Source organism: Plectrocnemia conspersa, unplaced genomic scaffold (genome assembly GCF_051122295.1).
Source record: "Plectrocnemia conspersa isolate PC_06_02 unplaced genomic scaffold, ASM5112229v1 ptg000010l, whole genome shotgun sequence".
Classification (NCBI taxonomy): Eukaryota; Metazoa; Arthropoda; class Insecta; order Trichoptera; family Polycentropodidae; genus Plectrocnemia; species Plectrocnemia conspersa.
In genome coordinates, this window is record NW_028277174.1 from 31,172,167 (window position 1) to 31,193,246 (window position 21,080).

The window sequence follows — 21,080 nt, forward strand, 5'->3', positions numbered from 1 at the left end:
AAACAAGTCGATTTATAATCTGATCTCATATTATTACTTTTGCTCTTTAATATCGTCAATTTTATTTTTGGAATATTTCAAAGAAATTTTATCTAAATTAACAAAAAAATCAAGCATAATTTTACTTTTAAATAAATTAATTGAATCTATATGGTGAAAAATATGCTTAATTTTTAGGAATGTGCATAGAGGAAATGGATTGAGCAGACCCGAAGAACTTGCACGAGAGGAGAGAAGACGCTTAAAAGAAGCTAGGATCAAGAAACGGCAACGTAAAGCTCGAAGAAGAGTAAATACATATAATCCGTGATATATTTTATCTATGATCTATTGATCTAATATATTTTATCTAATTGCAGAGCAGACCCGTTAAGGAATGTCTATCAGAAAAAATGAACTGCTTCAGTCACGATAACGACCATTGGAGAACTGAGCCTCGTTGGAATTTAGGTCCATTTTGCTTCTGCATGAATGCCAACAACAATACGTACTCCTGTTTGAGAACAATAAACTCAACACACAACTTTTTATACTGTGAATTCGTAACCGGATTAGTTACATTTTATAATTTAAGAATAGGTAATGATAATATATTTACTGAATATCCGAACAGTTCTGTAAATGTTTTGATGTATTTTTTACAGACCCATTTGAGACTCAGAATAGAGAAAAATATCTCACGGCAAGTGAAAAAGTATTCCTCCACAATCAACTTGAAGAATTAAAACGATGTAAGGGACGATCGTGTCATTCTGGTAGTAACCATCAGAATCATGTTTCCGAGCATTCGAATAACAGAGGCGGTAATGGGCACAATCATTGGAAGTCCAATGGGAGAAACTCTGTTATAAATAATCAGTACAATGAAGGTCCTATTGTGGGACAAATAACGCCGATTTCGGCAGCTGCCGCCTCAGCCATTTCATTAGGTAGATGATTGCTTTTTTTAATACATATAATTTAATATTAAATATTTTTTATTAATATTCTAATAGCTGCACCATCTGCATTGAGACTCATCGGGACTGAAAACAATTCACGAGGAAAGAACTCAAAGTATGTAGATAAATACTATTTAAAAAAATGTAAACATTAATTTAATAAAATAAATTAAGTATAGTATAATGGTAACGCTCGTTATCGAGCGTTCCCACTGCGATGGCACTGACACGATTTTATTGCTTTTGACGTGAATTTTTTACTTCTGAGAAGTGATAATTGTTTTTGCGCTCTCCTGTTGACCAAAATTCGGTTTGAATATACTTTGATCAACACTCTTATATCGCAAGTCAAACGAATCTGATCTTTATGTATACAAATGGATTCCAAATATTAATAGCTATTGTAAATATATACAATAAATTGGATAAAATTATGTTTTTAAAGTGCAATTCTGGTGATTTGAAAAAGCTGAAATGACGTTCCTGATCAAAATGTATGTAATAATAAATTAAGCATTTTCTTTTTGATGCTCTCGCTGGTCAGTAATTAGCATTGTATTGTGTTATGCATATTTTATAAAATTCAAAAAGTTTAACATAAGTTATTAATGATTTATTAAAATAATTATTATTAATTAAATAATATAATATTATACAGGCAATTGATTAAATAAATAAATATCGATAAAAACCGAGAAAATAATTAGGAATATATTCGAATACTTCATCCATTTTTATTCAATATTCGAATAGTTAAAAACTACGAATAATTGAGATCCATTCATGTGATCTTTTTACTCTGAATGAGTATAACAAATAATTGGCAAAATAAATCGTCAGACGATATTTTAGACAAGTTATAATTTTCTTCAATGGTCAATTGACCATTAAAAATTGTTTGAAAAAAAAAAATCTCATTTTTGTAGCTGAGGATTTATCTATTAATGCAAAGTTATAAAATAATTATTATTTTTCAGGCAATGGCGTAAACGTAAACCCTGGAACTCAAACAGAAACGAAAGAGAGAGACTCAAGCATAGGTCAGATCACCACCGACATTACAAGTGATAATGATGCCCAGCAACCGTCAAAGAATTGTTCAGTATTAAAAATGATGTGTCTTTTTTACGAATGTGATATAAAATTATATCAATATCTAAGTCTTGTTTGACAAGAATTTAAGTTTAAATCTCAACGCAAAATAAACAGTGAAAGTGAACTAGGTTACTAAAAACGTTTCTTTTCTAATAAATACTCCTACGCAAGTGTGTTCATATAAAGAATAAAAAAATTTAATATATACATATTTATTATATATATGTGAAATTAGTGTTAGAATGTTTTATATGTAATAGTGATAGAGCTTGTCTCGATGACAGCAAAAATCGATAGAAACAGTCGCTATGTTGTAGCAGTTATAATGTTCGAGACTATGTGGTTATTAGAATCAAAGTTTAGGTGTGAATTTCAATTGTAATATACACTAATGTATGTACATATTTATAATTATATGCTTATTCTTAGCCATGTAATGTTTAATTTTATTATTTTTAGTTGTACGTAATATGAAATGTGAGTTATTTCAAAGAATTATTCCAAATAATATATCGAAATTTAGTATGCAATTTAAAATAACTCAATGTATATTTTTATTTATTGAATCGTATCAATCTATAATATTATATATAGAGTATAAGTTATCCGAATTTATTTAAATTATTTTTTTATTTTGGTAGCTCATATTTATTATTGTATTGTAAATATAGGTTTATAATGTATAAATCATAGTTGAATAAAGCACAAATAAAGCAAAACATGCAGTTGTATTATTTACTTAATTAAAATTTAATATATCATCTAACTCGTCATCGTTATAATTTTTTTCTTCAAACAATATTACTCCTTTTTTAATCGTATCAATGTATTCATTCTCACCACTAATGCTATAATCTTTTAAATCAGCATCTATATATTTGTCCCATTTATTTGACTTTTGGATTGTCTCACATTTTATATCCAATTCTTCCTTATTTTTATATACTATTTGACAACTCTTTTTTTGCGATACTTCTCCTTCAAAATCTTCATTTATATCATTTGTATCTTCATTATTATCCTCGCCACACCGCTTTCTCTTTAATTTCTTTTCTGGAGTATTTAAAACATATTTAATTTCACTCGTAAATGAGTCATTATCTGCATCTTTGTCGTTTACTTCATCTTCGATATACTTCAACCATTTATTGATCGAATTTGATTTGACGTGTTTAGTTTCTACATTACTTATATGTTCTAATGATTCATCGCTCGTAGCTTCTACGCTCCCCTCAATGTTCATTTTATTCAACGTTTGAACATGTAATCTGCATTCTCTCGACGTTCCTGTGCCGTAATTTCTTATTGTTGACTGCTTATTTCCGCACATGTTGCAAACCCATTTTTTAGCTTTCTTAATGAAATGGACCTATAATCAGTACATATAAATATATTGAATTGTACAATTTACAATATGTTAATTGAACAATAATTTTTACTTGAAATATGAAGCATTTAAAACATTTCAAAACTTGAAAATTTTCTGACATTTTCAACTCAAATATAAAAGCGAACTGTCAAACTTGTGGTCGAAACAAACTATAATGGTTCATGTTTTATTAGTCATAAACTTCTATAGTACGACCATAAAAATTTATTTAAAATATTTTTTTTAGTAATTTAATCAATATTCAAGTTATAGTAACTTATATATTTGAAAATTGATCTTTATTTTTTTTAAATATTTATAAAACAGATAGTTGTATTAATTTGTGTATTTTATTTATATTTTTGTTGAGAAAACTAGAATGAATTATTTTTTAGTGCAATATCAAATATCGTTATTGACCAGACGTCACAACACTCAAAATGTTTGCCCTTCTTTGTCCTCCTCGAGCAAAAATTTCCCAGATGACTTTTTTAGTGCCCTTCTTTGTTATTTTTTTCAAAATCTAGTCACCTTAATTATCGGATGTTGAAAATCTATCTAACAACGATTATTTTAATCACTATCGTCAAGGACGTCATTTCAGCTTTTTCAGTGGGGCAAAAGATAGCCAGTCAAGTTTTATAGGTTTAATAACTCATGTTTTTATTAAAAATGTTCGAAAGCTATGTTTTAAATTACTCCAGGTACAATAAAGAAATGGTATATGTATTTATGAAGCAAATTACATCATTTAGAATTAAATTGAACGTATTTTATTATTCCGGTGGTGCCTTAACTCTAGAGAAGTTTAATTCATTACACGATAGACTCGTAACTAAAATTACTCGTATATCAAATCAATTTTCCTATCAAATAAAGAAAATTGAAATAAATTAATTACAATTTACTTAAATTAATGACAAAGTTTGTTTTTAAATTACGCAATACGTTTTTTGCTCGTATTTCTAAGCAAATTTTTAAAAATAAATTTGTTTGAATCTCGAAATACTCATGAGTCGAGTCACATTTAAATTGAATTTTTATCCTATTTAATTACCTACCGAAATTATGTAATACATACTTGAAATATTGAGTGCTAGGACCAAATCAGAGCTGTCAGTTGCGTAAAGAGACAGTACGCATTCCACCTCATTTATTACGTTTATTTTGAAATATATCATAAATTTTGTACCCTCTTCGTTAGAGATGGCGTCTAAGTTAGTAGCGCTGGCGAGGCAAGGATGGAACGAGATTCCAGAGGTCATCCTGACCACCGTCATCGCTCTCGCTACCGCAGGAATTGCAACCGTATCCTTGCTCAACACAGACGATCAAACATTAAACAACCATCGCTACAAATACTCTTACATTGTGATCCGCCCTGATGATCCTCGCGTGGGCCTCGTTCACAAAGACTAACCTAACTCCTATGCATCTCAACCAATTTGTGTAAAAATGTGTTGATATAATAAAATTATAGTTCAAATAATAGTTTGGATTTGTTTTATTAATACTAAAATGTAGACATGCATAAAGACATAATAAAAAATTAAGATTCAAGTATAAAATATTTCAATGAATGAAATTTTTCATATATACATTACCAGATTTTGATTAACGGAAATGTATTACAACAGTATAAATAATAATACTAATAATAAGAACAGGAACTTCGTCTCGGTGGTGAGTGTGAGTATTTTTTTAATCGGTCATTTTTTTTTATTAGCCTTAGGTTTTTTTGATTTAACGGTTTTCGCTCCTTTGCTCGGTTCAATTGATTTCTAAAATAAAATAAAAACAAATTAATTATATACATATATAATTGTTTCAAGACGTTCGGCACGGCACTTTACTTTCTCATGTTAACGAATCATGTGCGCTACTTTTTTACACATATTCACTATCTGTCGGTCGCTCAATATCGTGATGTACCAACAGCTAGTTGGTTCATTATTATAAAAAGATAGATTAAATAAAAATACGTACTTTAATCATAGCGTCGTTTTCAATGTCACTATTTTCTTCTTCTTCGCATTCAACGTTTTCAGCATCCACAGCTTCGTCTATATCTGTGTCTTTGTTTTGTGCTTTACTCTTCTTTACATTGATCTGAGAATAAGGCAACGGTGCCGCAGTTTTATTGTATTTTCTCGTAAGTGCCGATTTAACCTTCGAGTCGATGATAATGTCTTTAGATAGGCTACTTCTATTCCATTTGGTTAGTTCTTCTAACGATTCCATATCTTCTCTCAACAAATGATATGACTCCAATACTTCAATCGATTTATCGACACCTCCTATACCGTCTTTGGACAACGGTTTCAGTATAGCATCACGAATATGCTTCGCATAATCTAATCTGATGGATTGCTTCGATCCAGACGTGCTGAAAATTATAATATTATTATAAAATCAAATTAAGATAATAAAAGCAAAAATTAGTATTTTCTGCAATGGTCTCACAAGAATTGTTATACATTGTTCCAAATTATTTGGATGCCGTGTTAGTGCTTATATTGCAATTCTCTCTCAGAATTAGGGGAGGTTCTACTCCCATGGCATTAATGACATGATAAATATATCTATTAACTTGAGCCATATTTGTGATAGTATTTATATCATCAATGTTGATTTATATTTAATCTGATAGAAATATTCCAATTAGATGAAATATTTATTAAATTGATCGGCTATTTTTTATTATCTGTAATTAAAACTCCATTCATATTTAGAATAACTTTTTTCTCATTTTAATTTTTTGGATTATTTTTGATAATTGTTTAAATATTTTTCTATGTTTTAAATTGGTTATTATTTGCATCATTGCTCTTTTTATTATAGTAATCTAGTCTACTTTCTACTAGGTAGTCCTCCCCAATAACACGGTAAATTGGAGATGTGCTATTTGGATGCTAGTTACTTTATGTGTGAGCGAGCCAAAGGGACTTACTGCACGCGCCTGATTCGTACGTATGTATTTCAAAAAATTGTACGAGTATTTTTTAGTATCCAAATAGCACGTCCCCAATTTACCGTGTAATTGGGGGGTCTACTGTACTTTTATTTTTCTCCAATGAGCAGTTACAGCATTTCTAGCTAGATTTTTTTCTGGGTTAAGATAATACTAGGTTCTAGCTTCCATTTGTGAAGAGAAATATTTATATTATCGAAACTTTTTGTCGAGGTTTTATATCTACTTTTACTTATAGCGGTTTTAATTTTATTTATAAAATTATTAAAGTCTTCATTGACATTTTCTAATAATTAAAAATTGGAAATTTTTAATTATTAGAAAATGTAGTCATCTATAGATAATTTTAAATATATCTTTAATTGGTTCACGATTATTTGATAATTTTTTCATAATATTTAGACATACATATAAGCAAAATATTGTAATAGCTTATAGCATTGTCGATATTATAATTTTTTCATATTAAATTAAAATTTGACATATCAATGAATTGGTGTTAGTGCTAATCCTTATGTATAAAGATTTGTTTAAAATGTTGAAATTATAAGATTGTATCATTGTTATATATTATAGTCACATTTTTTTATGTAAGCTCATTATAACTATTTTGGTATAATATATATGTTGCGACCACACAGATAGGTCCACATTTGAAAGGGCCATTGTCTCATTGTTAATGACTGACCAAAAACGATCATTCATTAACAATAAAACAAATATCATGGCACAAGGATTTCTTTTGATCACACAACACGAGTCGTTAAGAGAGTCCCTTTGTGACAAAACGGCTACGGATGCCATAAATCACCACATCCGTGATTGTTCCCGATTAATTCGAAAGACCATGGACGAGCAAAAAGTCGCTTTCGAAAAGCATATCCGATTTCACCAGTTCTACGAAGCGACTGCAGCAATTGGCTAGAAGATCGATGCACATACGCGATTGGCCAGCAAGCGTGCAACCACTAGAGAATATAAGCCCGGACTCCGATGAGTAGAGGGTAGACGACCCAGTGCAGATGGTCAGAAACAGCCATGGCAGACAGTCAGCACGAATCAACTACGCGCTGATCCACCAGGAGCCTCTCAGTCACCAGTAGCCATCCGGAGGGACCAGCTACACGCCCTCACCGACAGACCTGAAGATCCCTCCTGGAACTTCCAAACCCAGTCGCACGAAGAATTAAACCTGACACTCGCCGCACGCAGACACAAGAGCCCTGAGAATCATCTACGGACATCACCACCTGCGTCAACTTCACCGCAGTTGGGAGAAACGTCTCATCATTAATCATCTATTGTCGCATGTAAACATAACTAATAAAAAGTCTACCTAGATTCACACAAGTCTCATTGGCCGCGACGTTAACCACCCCTAGGGCTATGCCCCCTAAAAATATAATGTACAACTAGGCTCAAATAGTGGCACGAATGTTTTCCGTAACATAGTTTGGTTTGTGAATAAACATATTTTTAATTAAATTATAATGCATTATTACGATCACAATTCTTGCTTTCAAGTTTCACAAATAAAAGGAAATAATACCTTAATTTAGTATGAGAATTAATTTCCTGAACGAGTCTGTTCAATTTGCTTTGTCTCGAGTTCTGCCCTAACCACGTCGGAAAATCGATTGTGCCGCTTATATGGCCCGATAGTTTAGCGCCAGGTATCACGGAACTAAACATTGCCTGTTAACGAAAAGATAAATACAATGCCCTATATTAAAATATGAATCGTAACATGTGTTATAGTGAAATACCTGAACGGGAAGTAAATTCCATGCCATAGAGCCTCTGATCTTCGCCTCTACGAGATCGCCAATGCTCAGCGAATCGGCAGTCTCAGCAAAACGCTCTAGTATCAAGTTTCTAAAATGAATTAAAATTAACATTGACAATAATTATTCACTGAAATAATTCAATCAACATAAAGTAACTAACTTGGAGCAATGAGGAATGACTTTCAAATAATTTTGTTGAACAAACAACGGTGCTAAACTGTAATCGTGAAAGAACAAATCGCTTTTATCGTATATGTTCATTTTTTTATGTTCGTCTTCAGTAAAAACTGATCGTAGAACCGTCCAGGGTCCCTTGAATTATAATAAATAGTTGAGAAGAGAAAATAAATTATATAAATAGAGAAAAATTTGAGTAATGATATTGAAATTATTCCGGAATCGACAATGTTATCATAAAATGTTTTTTACACAATACCATTTTCATATCTTTCTTAATCAGCTTCGAATCTCTCGATATGGAATCTGAAGACAGATTCTTATTGTTGACAGACCACATCGACAGCAAATTGAGGATCTGTCTCATATCTTGCGAAGCCCCAATTATGATCTCGTTGAACGAATCTTGCGGTATTTTGATGCATTCTTTGAAGCAAATAGATCTTATAGCGCTTTTAATCTGTTCCACCTTCGGTCTGCTAAACGTTAAATCGAAAGTATTGGTAACCAATGATCGCATCTTCATCAACGTTTTATCGTTACATATGCAAATGATCGGTATTGAGGTTTCTCTTATCAACGACAAAAGCTCCTGCATTCCCCCTAAAGCCACATAAATTACGATCAATGAACAAACTTAAAATCAAACACAAAATGTAGCTTTTATACCTCTGTCTTCATTTCCGGCCATTCCGTCAACTTCGTCCATAATAATCACATGCTTTTTAGTCACCGATTTTTTACCTAAAAAGCACTCGTATTAAATGACAATTTGATTGAATAATTTATATAATTAATTACCATGCATATAACCAAATAGAGTATTTGTTTTTGTGAGCTCAGATATCTGATCTTTGAGAAGCGTCTTGCTTCTCGTATCTGAAGCGTTAAATTCAATCACGTCAAACCCGAGTTCTTTAGATATGACGTTCGCTGTCGTCGTTTTGCCTAAATACATCAAATTGAAACATATTCTCATAGATTTAGATACAAACTAATAAAAAAAACTTACCAACACCAGGAGGTCCACACAAAAGCGCCGCTTTATAATAACCACCGTCGCCTTTGCTCCAAGGATTTGGAGCACTGTGTTTGATCTTTCTGTTTTGATACCATTTGGAGAGCCATTTATTTAATCTACAAATATATAATATGTATAATAAGATCCAAGGAGTACATTCATCTTATATTATTAAAAATTATTAAAATTAAAAAGTAATAATGTTACTTTTATATTAATAATTTATTTATATTTACTTCGAAGCACAACTAGCTTCTCCGTGTTGTCCGATGATCTGTTTTAAGGTTGTAGGTCGATACTTCTCAGTTAAAGATAAATTGTTATTCAACTCGGATTGTTTAATAGCATTTAGAGATTCAGCTGCAAAAGCAATAAATAAATTGCTATTAATAAAATACTAATATACCTCAAGTACTGTAATTAATTAAAAATATTAAAAAAAAACACTGCAATGCAAAATTTGAGGAATAGATACTTTTATTTATTTCTCTTTAAAATTTTGCATTGCAGTGTTTTTTTTTTAAATATTTTTATGCATTGATTATGTAAAAAAAAATACATTTTTTATCATTAGAAAAAGAGAATATTAATTTTCATGTAATATTTTTATTGGATCATAAATATTCAGAAGATTGCAGCATTTTTTTTGGGTTTTCAAAATATGTTTATGCATAACGAGTGGAAATGTTAATTAATTTTATAAGTAGAAATGAGTTTTAAGTTAATGTTACCTATATATTCTTATGGGTCATAATGTGTATTAACACAATTCACATGAATTTGAGCGCATTTTAAATATTTGGGTAGCCAACCCAAATTATCTTGCGAGCCATTTTGGAAATACATCATAACTGTGGGCCACATATAAAATTGTATATCCCCATATTAGATTTAGATACACTACAGACATTTTTTGGAGTGAAAAATTGTCTATAGTGTATTGGCCATTATAAAATAAATATATTTTGTAAAAAGCTGGAAAAATGTTTAAGGCGGTCCAAGTTGTCACAGCAAAAAACAAACATCTAAGAAATGATGTGGTGCATAAAGGCAGCCCAAACTTGTGCCCAAAATTTTTATTATTTTATATATTTAGAATTTTACCTTCTGTTTCGACAAATTTTGAATCGGAAGATGAATCATCCTCTACTTTAATTGTTTTTTTACTTTTCTTCGCAGGTGTTTCACTCTTGTTGCTTTTTTTATTCGGAGATTTCCTCTTTGAAGATATTTTAACGGGAGTTTTAATCTCAGTTGAATCATTAAATGAAGATTCTCTCTTCGTGTTACTTTTACTCTTGCTTCGCGATTTATTTGGAGATTCTCTCACTGTATTTTTCGTTTTAACGGGAGTTTTACTCTTGGATGTATTTTTAAATGGAGATTTGCTTTTCATGCCACTTTTAACTGGATTTTTACTCTTGGTCAACAATTCAATTGGAGATTCGTTCCTTTTGTTTTTTTTAACAAAAGTGTCTTCAAATAGAGATTCGCTACTTGTGCTATTTTTAATTGGAGTTTTACTTTTGGACCGCGTTGTAATGGGAGATTCGTTCTTCGTATTCTTCTTAACAGGTGTTTTACTCCTGGATCTGTTTTTAGCTAAAGATTCAGTCTTTGAGATATTTTTTACTGGAGAAGAACTCTTTTTATTGGGTGATTCGCTTCCGGTCCTTTCTTTTTTAGGCGTTACGCTTCTAGTACGTTTTCTTTCGAAACTCTGCTTTTTATTATTTTCCTCTTGCTTGAACGGAAATTTATTTGGCGATTTTACATCTTTAATCATACTTAGAAATTCATCCTCTGAAATTATTTTAACGCCTAGTTCTTCAGCTTTAACAGTTTTACTCGGACCAGGATCATCGCCGCAAACCAAATGAGTCACCTAAACAAACATATTATATTAAATTCATAAATAAATTATTTTAATTTAGATTCAATATACTTTTTTAGTCACGGATTTCTTAATTTCGCCGCCATGATTTTTGACAATATCATCGATATCTTCATGATTGAAAGAATCCAAAACCCCAGTGACAAGGAATACAAATCCTTTCAAACAATTCGGAGATCCCTAAACATAATAAAAATTTTAAAATATCACAATAAATAAATAAATTATAAGTTAATATAAAACCTTAGGAACTTCTTTAGCACCGAGATTTTTTGGGGCAGGTCGGTTTTTATAATTCTTAAATAATAATGCTTTGTACCTCATCCTTTCGTGACGTTCTTCATCAGTTAGTTCTAATTGTTAAGTATTTTTATAAATATTTTATACGGGGAATATAAAAGTATTTAACGAAAATAATACCTGTCATAGTTTCATTTAGCTTTCGTTTTCTGCTCTTCTCCGAAGTAGGAGTCTTTATTATGTTAGATTTTCTATTTGGGGATATATAATTGGATCTTTTACTTTCAGATTTATTTTTGTCATTTGATAAACTAATTTCCTCAGACATAGAATCATCTATACAGGAAAGAGAGTCATCCATGAATAGTTTAAAATCTTTTTTCTTTTCAGGCGTACTTCTCTCTGGAAGTTCATTTTTAAAGGAAGCCGATTGTTTGTTTAAATTGGGCGACTTTTTATTCGCATGTTTGTTTTGTTTAAATATAGATTTATTACTCTTATCCTTTGGAGTTGTTTTCGTATCATCTTTTTTATTAATGATGGAAATATCATTTTCATTTGCTGTCGGTGTATCAATTTCGTCCTTTACTTTAGATTCTTTCTTACCCTCGGACTTGAATTTTTCTAACTTAAGACGATCAGTTATATCCGAATGTGTAGGCATTGTTTCAAATTTATCAGTTTTCTCCAGTTTTTCATCAAGATCCAGGTTAAGTAGTTCCTTTTCAAAATCTTCGTTTTCATGAATGCTTTCTTCTGTTGTGATTTTAGGTATATTTTTAGATTTTATAACAGGCAAAACGATCCTATGGATCGGTGTCTTTGAAAATACATCACTTAGGCTGACCTCTTTCTTTTCTATCTTTGTACTATTCCCATTTTGTTTTTTACTGCCGGTCTCTACAGATGTCTTCTTAATTTTTGGTTCGAAATTATCCGTATCTGAATCTGAATCGACTATTTTTCGTTTTTTCTTCTTATTCTAAGCAATTAAACGCAATTTTTAATGTAATTAATAGACAAACATACATATAATAAGGTGACCAGACTTAAGGACGACGCTAAAAATAAAAAAATATCATATTGGAAATTTATGTTGGAGAATAAAATGTGTGAACCAAAAAAGTAATTTAGGAAATTTTTGTTCAAAGGCCATCTCAGACTTTAATTATTTGAGGACAAATTACTGCAAGCTAAAAATGTCATATCGAAAATTTTTGTTAAAGGTGGTCAATCTTCCTCAAAGGAAGACATCTGGTCACCTCAATACAATCTAATCAAAAGTCAAAATTACCTTTTCGATCGATTTTTTCGGTGATGCACGAGTATTTCTAACATTTTTACTACTCTCGACTTTAGGTGCATTTGGCTTAGCACCCTGGGAAAAATATGATCTTATATCCTGAAATTAAAATCGCAATAGCTCATAAATATACACATGATGAATGTAAATATACGTATTTTTATTAAAATGATTAATTTTCTAATAACAAACGTAACAAAATTGCACAATTACCCCCGACATGCTGAAAACATCCAACGGTTCTTCCTATCTGACAGCTAAGGATATTCCGCGCGAATGCCTTTTTTATTGTTGAGGCCATAACGAATTATTTTCCAACCAATTAATTATACTTGAAAACAAAACGCGTTATTTTTATAAATATATATAACCTACATTTTGCACAGTATAAATTACAAAAATAGCTTTCAAATTATTAGATTATGTAAATATTTTCTTAGCACCGTCTAAAGCGGAGTAGTCCAAAACTTTCAAAATTATTAATGGTAGTTTATATCTCTTAAATCGGCACCGAGGGGAAGCTTATCTTAATGACATATGCTTATCTATAACGTGCACGTCAATTGCAATTCGCAATAGCCCGTAAATTTCAACTATTAAGTGCATTTGCGCCGACGTAACGTTTTTATTATCTTTTATTATTGAACACTACAATCAAATATATTTTATTCTCAAAATTATAAAAAAGGTGACGATATTTTTCAATCCTGAATTCGAGAAAAGGAGAAGTACATAAGTATCAAATAAAAACATGTTATTTTTACAAGTACAGTAGACCTCAAATAACACAGTAAATTCGGTGCGTGTAGTTAGGGGACTAAAAAATATTTTTTGCAATACGTACGTACGAATCAGGTGCGTGTGATGAGATATCTTTCCAATTCAACTGCACTGACAATATGCCAATTGTTAGTGCAGTTGAAGCACCTATTCAAGAGCTGGCAAAATGTTTATGTGGGAGCCTAGATTTGTTATGGCCAAAACTTGGCGGCACTTGGGTAGCACTGGCGGACGGTTATTCTTTCGACTGGCAACTGTCAATCGATTCGGACGCGTGCCGTCGTGCATGCGCCCCGCACTTTGTAAACCCTGTAAACAACTTAAAATATTTCAATAAAACACTACTGCAGCGGCTCAATCTGTGTCAAATTGCCACCCGCCACCATTCCGTTGCCAAAGTTTCAACCGCTAACTGCAAAAATTGTCTTATACAAAAAAAACTAATTCGAGTTTGTACGGAACATACGGATTCCCACCATCATCCGGCATAGATTGAGCCAGTGGCTAATTGTCATTTTTATAGCGCGAAAGCTTTAGCCGATAGTGAACACATAGAATAATAGCAAAAACAACATAAATATAAGTAAGTTTAGTTTCTAATTTTAACACATTTAATGAGCCTTAAATATAATCGAAAATCTTTTGCACTAATTTACGATTCGGTTGTTTGTAGAATACAATAAATTTGCTATTGCGTGACATCATTTAATTATAGAAGATAAAAAATATGGACGAGCAAATAAACTATTAAGACCAAACGGTTAAACGCTGATGTGACATTTGATCCGATTAGAAAATAATACAAACATTTTTTTGATGAACAGATAAGATGTCAATTCAATGTGTTAGAATCAAAGCGGGTAATACTAATATTATTATTATCATTTCTTTTACATTAGCGGGTTTACTTTATAACGGTCATGATTTACAGAACCTGATGAGGAACATCCGAACGAAACTTTTGAATATTTCGTTACAATCCAAAATACCATCAAGGTAATTATAAATATTACACGAAGCTTAGTATTGGACGCTAAAAGAATTCAATTATATTATTTTAAGTGTGAAAGTGTCGATGAAAACCCAGAGAGCAGTTCAGAATCTCATACCAAAGTCAACTATCTAATTCAGGTAATTGGAAACATTTGTAATCGCTGAAATTTATTCCATATATTTACAAAATATATACTTTTGATTTTAGCATAAAGAAGTAAAAGTCGAGTACAGCAGTAGTGCCAGCGAAGAAAATGATAATGAAGATTCAGGAACAAAATTAGAACAAGGAATTGAAATTGGTCAGAAATGATACGTTCATTAGGTGCACAAATGAGCTTGTCTTTTTTAAATAATTATCATATTACTTTTCGCCAATTTTTATTACAAATGATATGAAATTTGCTGCATTTTTAAAAATAATTGTTAGATATTTATATAATAAATTAAACTAAATGCATTATATTAATACTCTACCCAAATCGACGAGATAATGGACGAAGAAGAAGCTACCAGTTATCTAATTGATCTACTATAAAAAATATAGCCCTTCAACATAAAAAATCAATAATAAATATATATTTATATTATATAAGATTTTTGCGCCTGAAGATTGGTAACTCTTTTATCCACTAAAACTGCAATTGGTTGTTTGTAAAGGCATTGAATTTATGTATATAATTGAGACAATGTTTAAAAACGAGTGTTTATAAAATCATACTGATTACTATAGTCTATTTATTTTCAAGAGTCAGTGCGCAAGAACATTGTTTAACGCGTAATCATAACGTGCTTTTAAATTTCTGCCCTGTGATTGGTCGTTCGCCGTAAGATCAATCGTTTCATTGTGAACGACCAAGCACAAGGCAGAAATTTAAGAGCACATTTTGATTACGCGTTAAACAATGTTCTTGCGCACTGACTCTTGAAAATAAATAGACTATAGTGATTTGCCTTTTCGCTTCAAAGAGATTCATTTCCCATTTTTCCTTGCCATTGTAATAAATAAGCCACTATAATATCTACGACAGTAGTTAGATGTGGCAGGAATTAGCTTAAAGACAAATCATGTTCAATTTTGTGTTACATTCAGTATACACAAAATACCAATAATACATTTGCTGACAGATAATTCAACAAAAAACATTACATTTTAATGATAATGATAAGCATTACAGTAAGTTCACGATCGCAATCAATAAATATTAAATTTTACACTATAAACTTAAAGAATAAAACTCATTTGTATACATATTAATACTAAACTATACTAATATAATAATTATAACTAAATAAATAAATGTTTTCAGAAGTATGCAATGTTAAAAAAGAATTCGATAAAAATACTAGTGATCGGCTGGGAAAAGAAAATTCTGAAAATAAAATAGGTACTGTTTTTTATTCAATGAAAACATATAGCTGTATAACTTTATTAATTTGCGTTGATTCTTGTTACTTTTCAGGTGATTCTGAAAGGCCAATTTCACCAAATTTATTAATCTGTAAGTGTAATATATGCGGAAAAGTATTTAAAACTAAATATTACCTCAAAAGGCATATGACCATTCACTTAAATTTAAAAGACCTCATTTGCGACATATGCGGCCAATATTTCAATTCTAAAAAGCAACTTTTAAATCACGCCATCAATCATGAAAGTTTCAATTTCAAATGCGAAGAGTGCAACAAAGTATTTAAAAATAAATCTAAACTATCGACTCATATGGACGTGCATAAGAAAGAGTACAAGTACAAATGCGACATCTGCGAAAGAAAATTCACATCGAAGGGATATTTATCGAATCATAAAAAAATCCATGCGACCTCTCGTGATTACAAATGTCCCAAATGCGAAAAAGCGTTTAAATCCAGGAAGGCTCTATATGTCCACATCAAGTATCGCGACTTTAAATGTGCTCATTGTCCTCTAACGTTCCACCGTAAGAAAGACCTAAAGCTGCATATGACAGTGCACAAATTCATTTTCAACTACAAATGCGAACTGTGCACAAAAGTAAAACTGTTTAAAAACGAACTGGAGTATTCGACGCATATGAAATACCACCACAGCGACAAAAATAAATGTCTGCATTGTCAGAAATCGTTCAAGTTTCTCAGCAATCTTAACCGACATCTACTTTTGCATTCAGAGGAGTATGAATTTAAGTGTCAGGTTTGCGGAAAGATGTTCAAGACTAAACCGTATCTGAACAGTCACATGTACGTACACTCTATTTCTTCTAATTTTATATGCGCTATATGTGGTAAAGGTCTCAAAACCAAACAGTATCTCGTAAAGCATTTGAAAACTCATAGAGGAGAAAGTGTAGAAGTTAACACAGAACAAGCGCAAGAGAATTCAAAATCTTTACATTTTCTGATCATATAAATTATGTTTCTTCTGGTAAAACTAAGTTTCTACACATTACACCCAGACCTCGTATAACAGTCATATGGTTCCACGAAACAACGCCATAAACACTATGTGCCATATTATCAGTTCATAAGATTATTTTAATATAAAGTTACTATTTAATAAATTGTTTAATAGTTTTATTATTATACATAAATATAATGCATTTTTATATAAATATATTATATATTATACATTTTGTGATATGTGTTTTAATCAGTATATAAACTACAGACATTTTCTTATCTTAGAACGGAGTGGTAAGCTAATGAAGGCCTGCTTTAGTTAATACCTGAATAAAGAAGTGGGTCAATTAAGTTTTGCTCAGGATTTCTAGTAGTTTATTGCGTTTCTTGAATGGTTAAGCGTCCGGGCTCTAAACAAACAAAGTTAATGTAGGGGGCCTATTTATATATATATATATATGGTATATATATTCATTTAGATTTTGTTATGACCAAAACTTGGCGGCACTCTGGTAACACTGGCGTGACGAGCTCTCTCGACTGGCGCGTTCGCAAGCCGTTGCGGGCCCACGCCCCGTTATTTTGTGAACACTATGTTAACTTCTTCAATATTCAATAAAACTTCTAATGCAGCGGCTCAATCTGTGTGCCACCCGTCACCTCTCATCGCCCAAAGTCATATGGGATTTTTTTCCTGAAGGTAAAGAAAAAGTCTTCGCGTAAATTTTGGTTTAAAATCCATCTCGTTAGGTTAACGGAGGACAGAATGCCACGAAAGCTAAAAAAGGTCGTTATGTAAATATTTGTTCAAAACTCGGAATTTTTTAATTTAGAAAATTTTATTAAATAGAGGAATGGAGATATTTTTGTAGTTTCTGCGGCAATCTGTCCTTCGACAAAATTTCCATTATAACGTTCTATTAGGTCTTTTTATTTTTACTTTCCTCCTTTAATATGTTCAAAATCTGGTCACTTTATATTAATGGATACATATTTTGGGCAAAATGGTATCCACAGAGGCGTAGCTAGCATGGCTTAGGGGAGGGGGACATATGTTCCCAGGTAACAGACTAAGGGGTAGGGGAGCAAAACGATATGTGAAATTTTTAAAGAATAATTTAAATTTAATTCGCATACAAAATCATTATGCCCACCTGCCCGCCCCCCCCCCCCCAACTCATGTAATATTTTGCACCATAAAAATAGACGGCATGCACAGCGTGGGATTTATTTTTGAGTTTTGTTAATTTGTATAGGTTAGGTTTTGGTTTGAACAAACAATGGACGTTTCGCAACTATCAATAGAAGTAAAGGTTGACCGCACACAATAATTTATAGTGAACTGTATAAAATTTATAGTGAAAACTATTTAAAATAAAGTGCAATTAATATGATGTTTTCGAAGGTGATGTGGTTTTTTGCATACTACTATATTTTTAAACTTGTCTGTTCACATATGCCATTAAAATAACTTTAAAATACTTTTTACAACAAATATCATGTGTTTTAAAAATATAGTATTTTTCATAAAAACTAGATATTTTAATAAATTATATATTTTTTAATCATTTGACAGTAATATATTATGTATATAAAGGAAAATCTTTAATAAATACATGTATAATTTACAAATTATATATCAACCTCATCTTAACTAACATTTTTAGTGAGATGTTTTATTGCTTCCCGATTTTATATAAAGCAAACCATTGCTAATCAAAATTTAATCAACTTATAATGTTCTACATTTTTATATCATTGCTTGATTTATAAATATTTATATCTAGATCTGACTAGGAACAGTGTTAGAAAAAGATTTATCCACGTTCGCTTTTCCACCCGTTATTATGTCATGCAGTAATTGTATACTAACCAAGTAAAATTAAAAACATTCGTATACTAAACAAATTAAAATAATATTTTTTTTATAATATACACTCACTATACCAACTTTCTTGATAATGAAATATGGAAATGTGTTTTAAATCGCTCTAAGAAATTAACTGGTTATCTCAAACAATTTATCATCATGCTGTATATTTTAAAATATGGGAAATAACCATATTGACAAGATAGAAAAAGACCAAACCAAATCTCATATGGTTGTAAATGCTACATTAGTTGTTGCAGTATCTTAAACTAACATTCAAATAATAAAAGTATTCAAAGTACTTCTAAAAATATTTAAAAGTGAGCAAAACATCTTATAAATTCTTTTGGTATCTCTGCATAGTCTGTAAAAGCTACACTTCTACGAATTATAAGTTACTAATACTTGAGGTCTTTCATGGATTATGCTATGTCTTATAAGATTCTGTCTAAATTTAAACGGTTTATCACAAAGTTCACATTTGAAGTTAAAAATGTCAGTGTGTAGAATTAAATGTCGTTTAAAATTGTTCATAAAAGCAAACGACTTATAACAAGTCGGACATTTGTGTTTCTTGTTCTTCTGATGTATTATAATGTGACGTCTGAGATTCTGTTTGACTTTAAATCTTTTCTCGCAGATGTCGCATTTAAAGTTGAACAAATCGGTGTGCGACGCCACGTGCCGATTCAAATTGCTCATGTAAGGAAACGATTTGTCGCAATGCGGGCATTTGTATTTCTTCTCCATGTGATACTTCCTATGGATCAACAGGGCTTTTCTAGCCTTGAATTGTTTCTCGCATTTATCACATTTGAAGTCGTAAGAATTTTTATGAACGGCCGTATGTTCGAAGAGGTGATGTTTCGTCGTGAAAGCTTTGCCGCATTCGTCGCAGCCGAAAATATGAGTTTCTAACTGACTCGAATCGGTTCTGTGGATACGCTTGTGTTGTGCGACGCATCTTTTGCTTTTGAAAGCCTTGTCGCAAATATCGCATTTGAAGTTGTACAAGACTGTGTGTACTTCTGAATGTCTTTTAAGCGTCCGTTGACTGACGAACGATTTTTGGCAAAGGTCGCACTTATATTGTATCACTCGCATGTGGATTGCTATGTGCCGGATGAGTTTCTGTTTATATCTAAATTCTTTTCCACATATGTCACATATGAAACTAAATAAATCTCTATGTAAAATTAAATGTCTTTTAAGTTGATATTTGGAAGGGAATATTATATGACAATGAACGCATTCCACGTTATTTTCTTCATAATCCGATTCTTTTTTGTTTCGACTTTTGCGTTTTCTTTTTGTTAATATTTTGGATGAATCGTTTAATTTCTTATTCTCTCTCTAAAAATACACAAAAATTATTTTAAAATAACTATACTACAAAACATATACTACAATATTAAATTACCTTAATCGTATTTTTAGAGCCATTTAAATTATTACTATCGGATAGTTCACATTTAACATCAGGAACTTCTATAAAAAAAATGAAACAAATAAAAACGCCCATACTAATAAAACAATAATATTTCAAAATTTACTTACCAATTTCAATTATTTGTTCTGTCTGTTCAGTATTATTTTCACGGCTATCGTATTCTATTTTAACATGTTCAAGCTGAAATATCACGAATTTTTAAAACTAAGCAATTTTCAATAAATAAATATAAGATAATTTCGATTACCTTAATGACATGAGAGATTGTATTAAAAGATTCTAAAGTTTCTTCAGGTTCTTCGTCCCTCGGTTCTATAATTGTTTATTAATTTATAACATAGAAACGATGCAATTAATTTTTACTTTTCATCTTACCGATCTTAATGAACGAAACTGGAAACGACATCAGTTGGGTTTTTATTGTAGTAAACGTCAAACCGTTGGGCGAAGTTTGGTCTTAGCACCGTAAATAATGTCTATATTTTAATAACATTATTTTATTTACAAAAATATCTGTATAAGTTCTAAATAAATATAAAAAGGGGTAAAATGCTTTAACAAATAAATTTTTATTTGGGTTTTCCAACGAATAAAAACATGATTTCTAATTATCTGTTAACCTAATTTTTATATTTATTATAAATCTTCCGTGGCAACATCACAGGCGTTAACTTAAAGCGTTGCAAAGAATTTATATTAGGTCTTATACAATGGGATACAATTCAAGTGTTCAAAGTGACAAATATTAGTTTGCAACAACACATTTACGAAATGGGTCGCTTAACCACCACTCAACGTGTTAAAATTGTT

General features: G+C 30.9%; 5 protein-coding genes across 7 annotated transcripts in view; 3 read left to right on the top strand and 2 right to left on the bottom strand.

Moving 5' to 3' along the window:
• Positions 1–2,755, top strand: part of Sulf1 (Extracellular sulfatase Sulf1) — a 45,658-nt gene extending 42,903 nt beyond the window's left edge. Inside the window, exons 12-16 of the mRNA XM_088195205.1 lie at positions 178–289; positions 360–579; positions 645–929; positions 996–1,056; positions 1,919–2,755. Of these exons, the coding sequence (XP_088051331.1) occupies positions 178–289; positions 360–579; positions 645–929; positions 996–1,056; positions 1,919–2,009 (769 nt within the window). The 3' untranslated portion in view covers positions 2,010–2,755. The remainder of the gene's footprint in view (positions 1–177; positions 290–359; positions 580–644; positions 930–995; positions 1,057–1,918) is intronic.
• Positions 2,756–4,496: 1,741 nt separating this feature from the next.
• On the top strand, positions 4,497–4,896 carry NdufA3 (NADH:ubiquinone oxidoreductase subunit A3). The gene is made up of 2 exons (XM_088195270.1): positions 4,497–4,540; positions 4,610–4,896. Exon 2 carries the CDS (start codon positions 4,612–4,614, stop codon positions 4,822–4,824), a length of 213 nt encoding a protein of 70 aa, XP_088051396.1. The 5' UTR covers positions 4,497–4,540; positions 4,610–4,611; the 3' UTR covers positions 4,825–4,896.
• Positions 4,895–13,091, bottom strand: Gnf1 (germ line transcription factor 1). The gene is made up of 16 exons (XM_088195208.1): positions 13,012–13,091; positions 12,790–12,897; positions 11,676–12,477; positions 11,499–11,608; positions 11,307–11,435; positions 10,466–11,246; positions 9,598–9,721; positions 9,353–9,477; positions 9,142–9,288; positions 9,010–9,084; positions 8,600–8,943; positions 8,324–8,475; positions 8,143–8,251; positions 7,926–8,071; positions 5,392–5,791; positions 4,895–5,186 (listed from the first exon to the last, which is right to left on the bottom strand). The coding sequence occupies exons 1-16, from the start codon at positions 13,018–13,020 to the stop codon at positions 5,115–5,117; spliced, it is 3,633 nt and encodes a 1,210-aa protein (XP_088051334.1). The 5' UTR covers positions 13,021–13,091; the 3' UTR covers positions 4,895–5,114.
• A 727-nt stretch (positions 13,092–13,818) lies between these two features.
• Positions 13,819–17,123, top strand: LOC148231362 (uncharacterized). Of its 3 annotated transcripts, none has more exons than XR_015811084.1 (6): positions 14,284–14,438; positions 14,510–14,574; positions 14,641–14,709; positions 14,780–14,896; positions 15,882–15,959; positions 16,035–16,087. XR_015811084.1 is itself a non-coding variant. In XM_088195256.1 (6 exons), the coding sequence occupies exons 1-6, from the start codon at positions 14,408–14,410 to the stop codon at positions 16,958–16,960; spliced, it is 1,263 nt and encodes a 420-aa protein (XP_088051382.1). In that variant the 5' UTR covers positions 14,284–14,407; the 3' UTR covers positions 16,961–17,123. The 3 variants fall into 3 exon arrangements, 2 of the variants coding, with proteins under 2 accessions (XP_088051383.1, XP_088051382.1); XM_088195256.1 differs by having other exon boundaries at positions 14,780–14,873; positions 16,035–17,123; XM_088195257.1 differs by lacking the exons at positions 15,882–15,959; positions 16,035–16,087 and adding an exon at positions 13,819–14,161 and having other exon boundaries at positions 14,252–14,438; positions 14,780–15,034.
• Positions 17,124–18,791: 1,668 nt separating this feature from the next.
• On the bottom strand, positions 18,792–20,718 carry LOC148231363 (uncharacterized). The gene is made up of 5 exons (XM_088195258.1): positions 20,646–20,718; positions 20,518–20,582; positions 20,378–20,450; positions 20,241–20,308; positions 18,792–20,173 (listed from the first exon to the last, which is right to left on the bottom strand). Exons 1-5 carry the CDS (start codon positions 20,674–20,676, stop codon positions 19,202–19,204), a joined length of 1,209 nt encoding a protein of 402 aa, XP_088051384.1. The 5' UTR covers positions 20,677–20,718; the 3' UTR covers positions 18,792–19,201.
• Positions 20,719–21,080: the final 362 nt, after the last annotated feature.

Coding starts and splice junctions, on each gene's coding strand:
- Gnf1 (XM_088195208.1), bottom strand. Junction 9,478..9,597: donor GAAGCTAGTTGTGCTTCGAA/GTAAATATAAAT, acceptor ATATATTTGTAG/ATTAAATAAATGGCTCTCCA. Junction 8,944..9,009: donor GGCCGGAAATGAAGACAGAG/GTATAAAAGCTA, acceptor ATGTGGCTTTAG/GGGGAATGCAGGAGCTTTTG.
- LOC148231363 (XM_088195258.1), bottom strand. CDS start 20,676: ATGTCGTTTCCAGTTTCGTTCATTAAGATCG. Junction 20,583..20,645: donor AGTTTCGTTCATTAAGATCG/GTAAGATGAAAA, acceptor AAACAATTATAG/AACCGAGGGACGAAGAACCT. Junction 20,309..20,377: donor AGAACAAATAATTGAAATTG/GTAAGTAAATTT, acceptor TTTTTTTTATAG/AAGTTCCTGATGTTAAATGT.
- LOC148231362 (XM_088195256.1), top strand. CDS start 14,408: ATGTCAATTCAATGTGTTAGAATCAAAGCGG. Junction 14,575..14,640: donor CAATCCAAAATACCATCAAG/GTAATTATAAAT, acceptor TATTATTTTAAG/TGTGAAAGTGTCGATGAAAA. Junction 14,710..14,779: donor AAGTCAACTATCTAATTCAG/GTAATTGGAAAC, acceptor TTTTGATTTTAG/CATAAAGAAGTAAAAGTCGA.
- NdufA3 (XM_088195270.1), top strand. CDS start 4,612: ATGGCGTCTAAGTTAGTAGCGCTGGCGAGGCAAGGATGGAACGAGATT.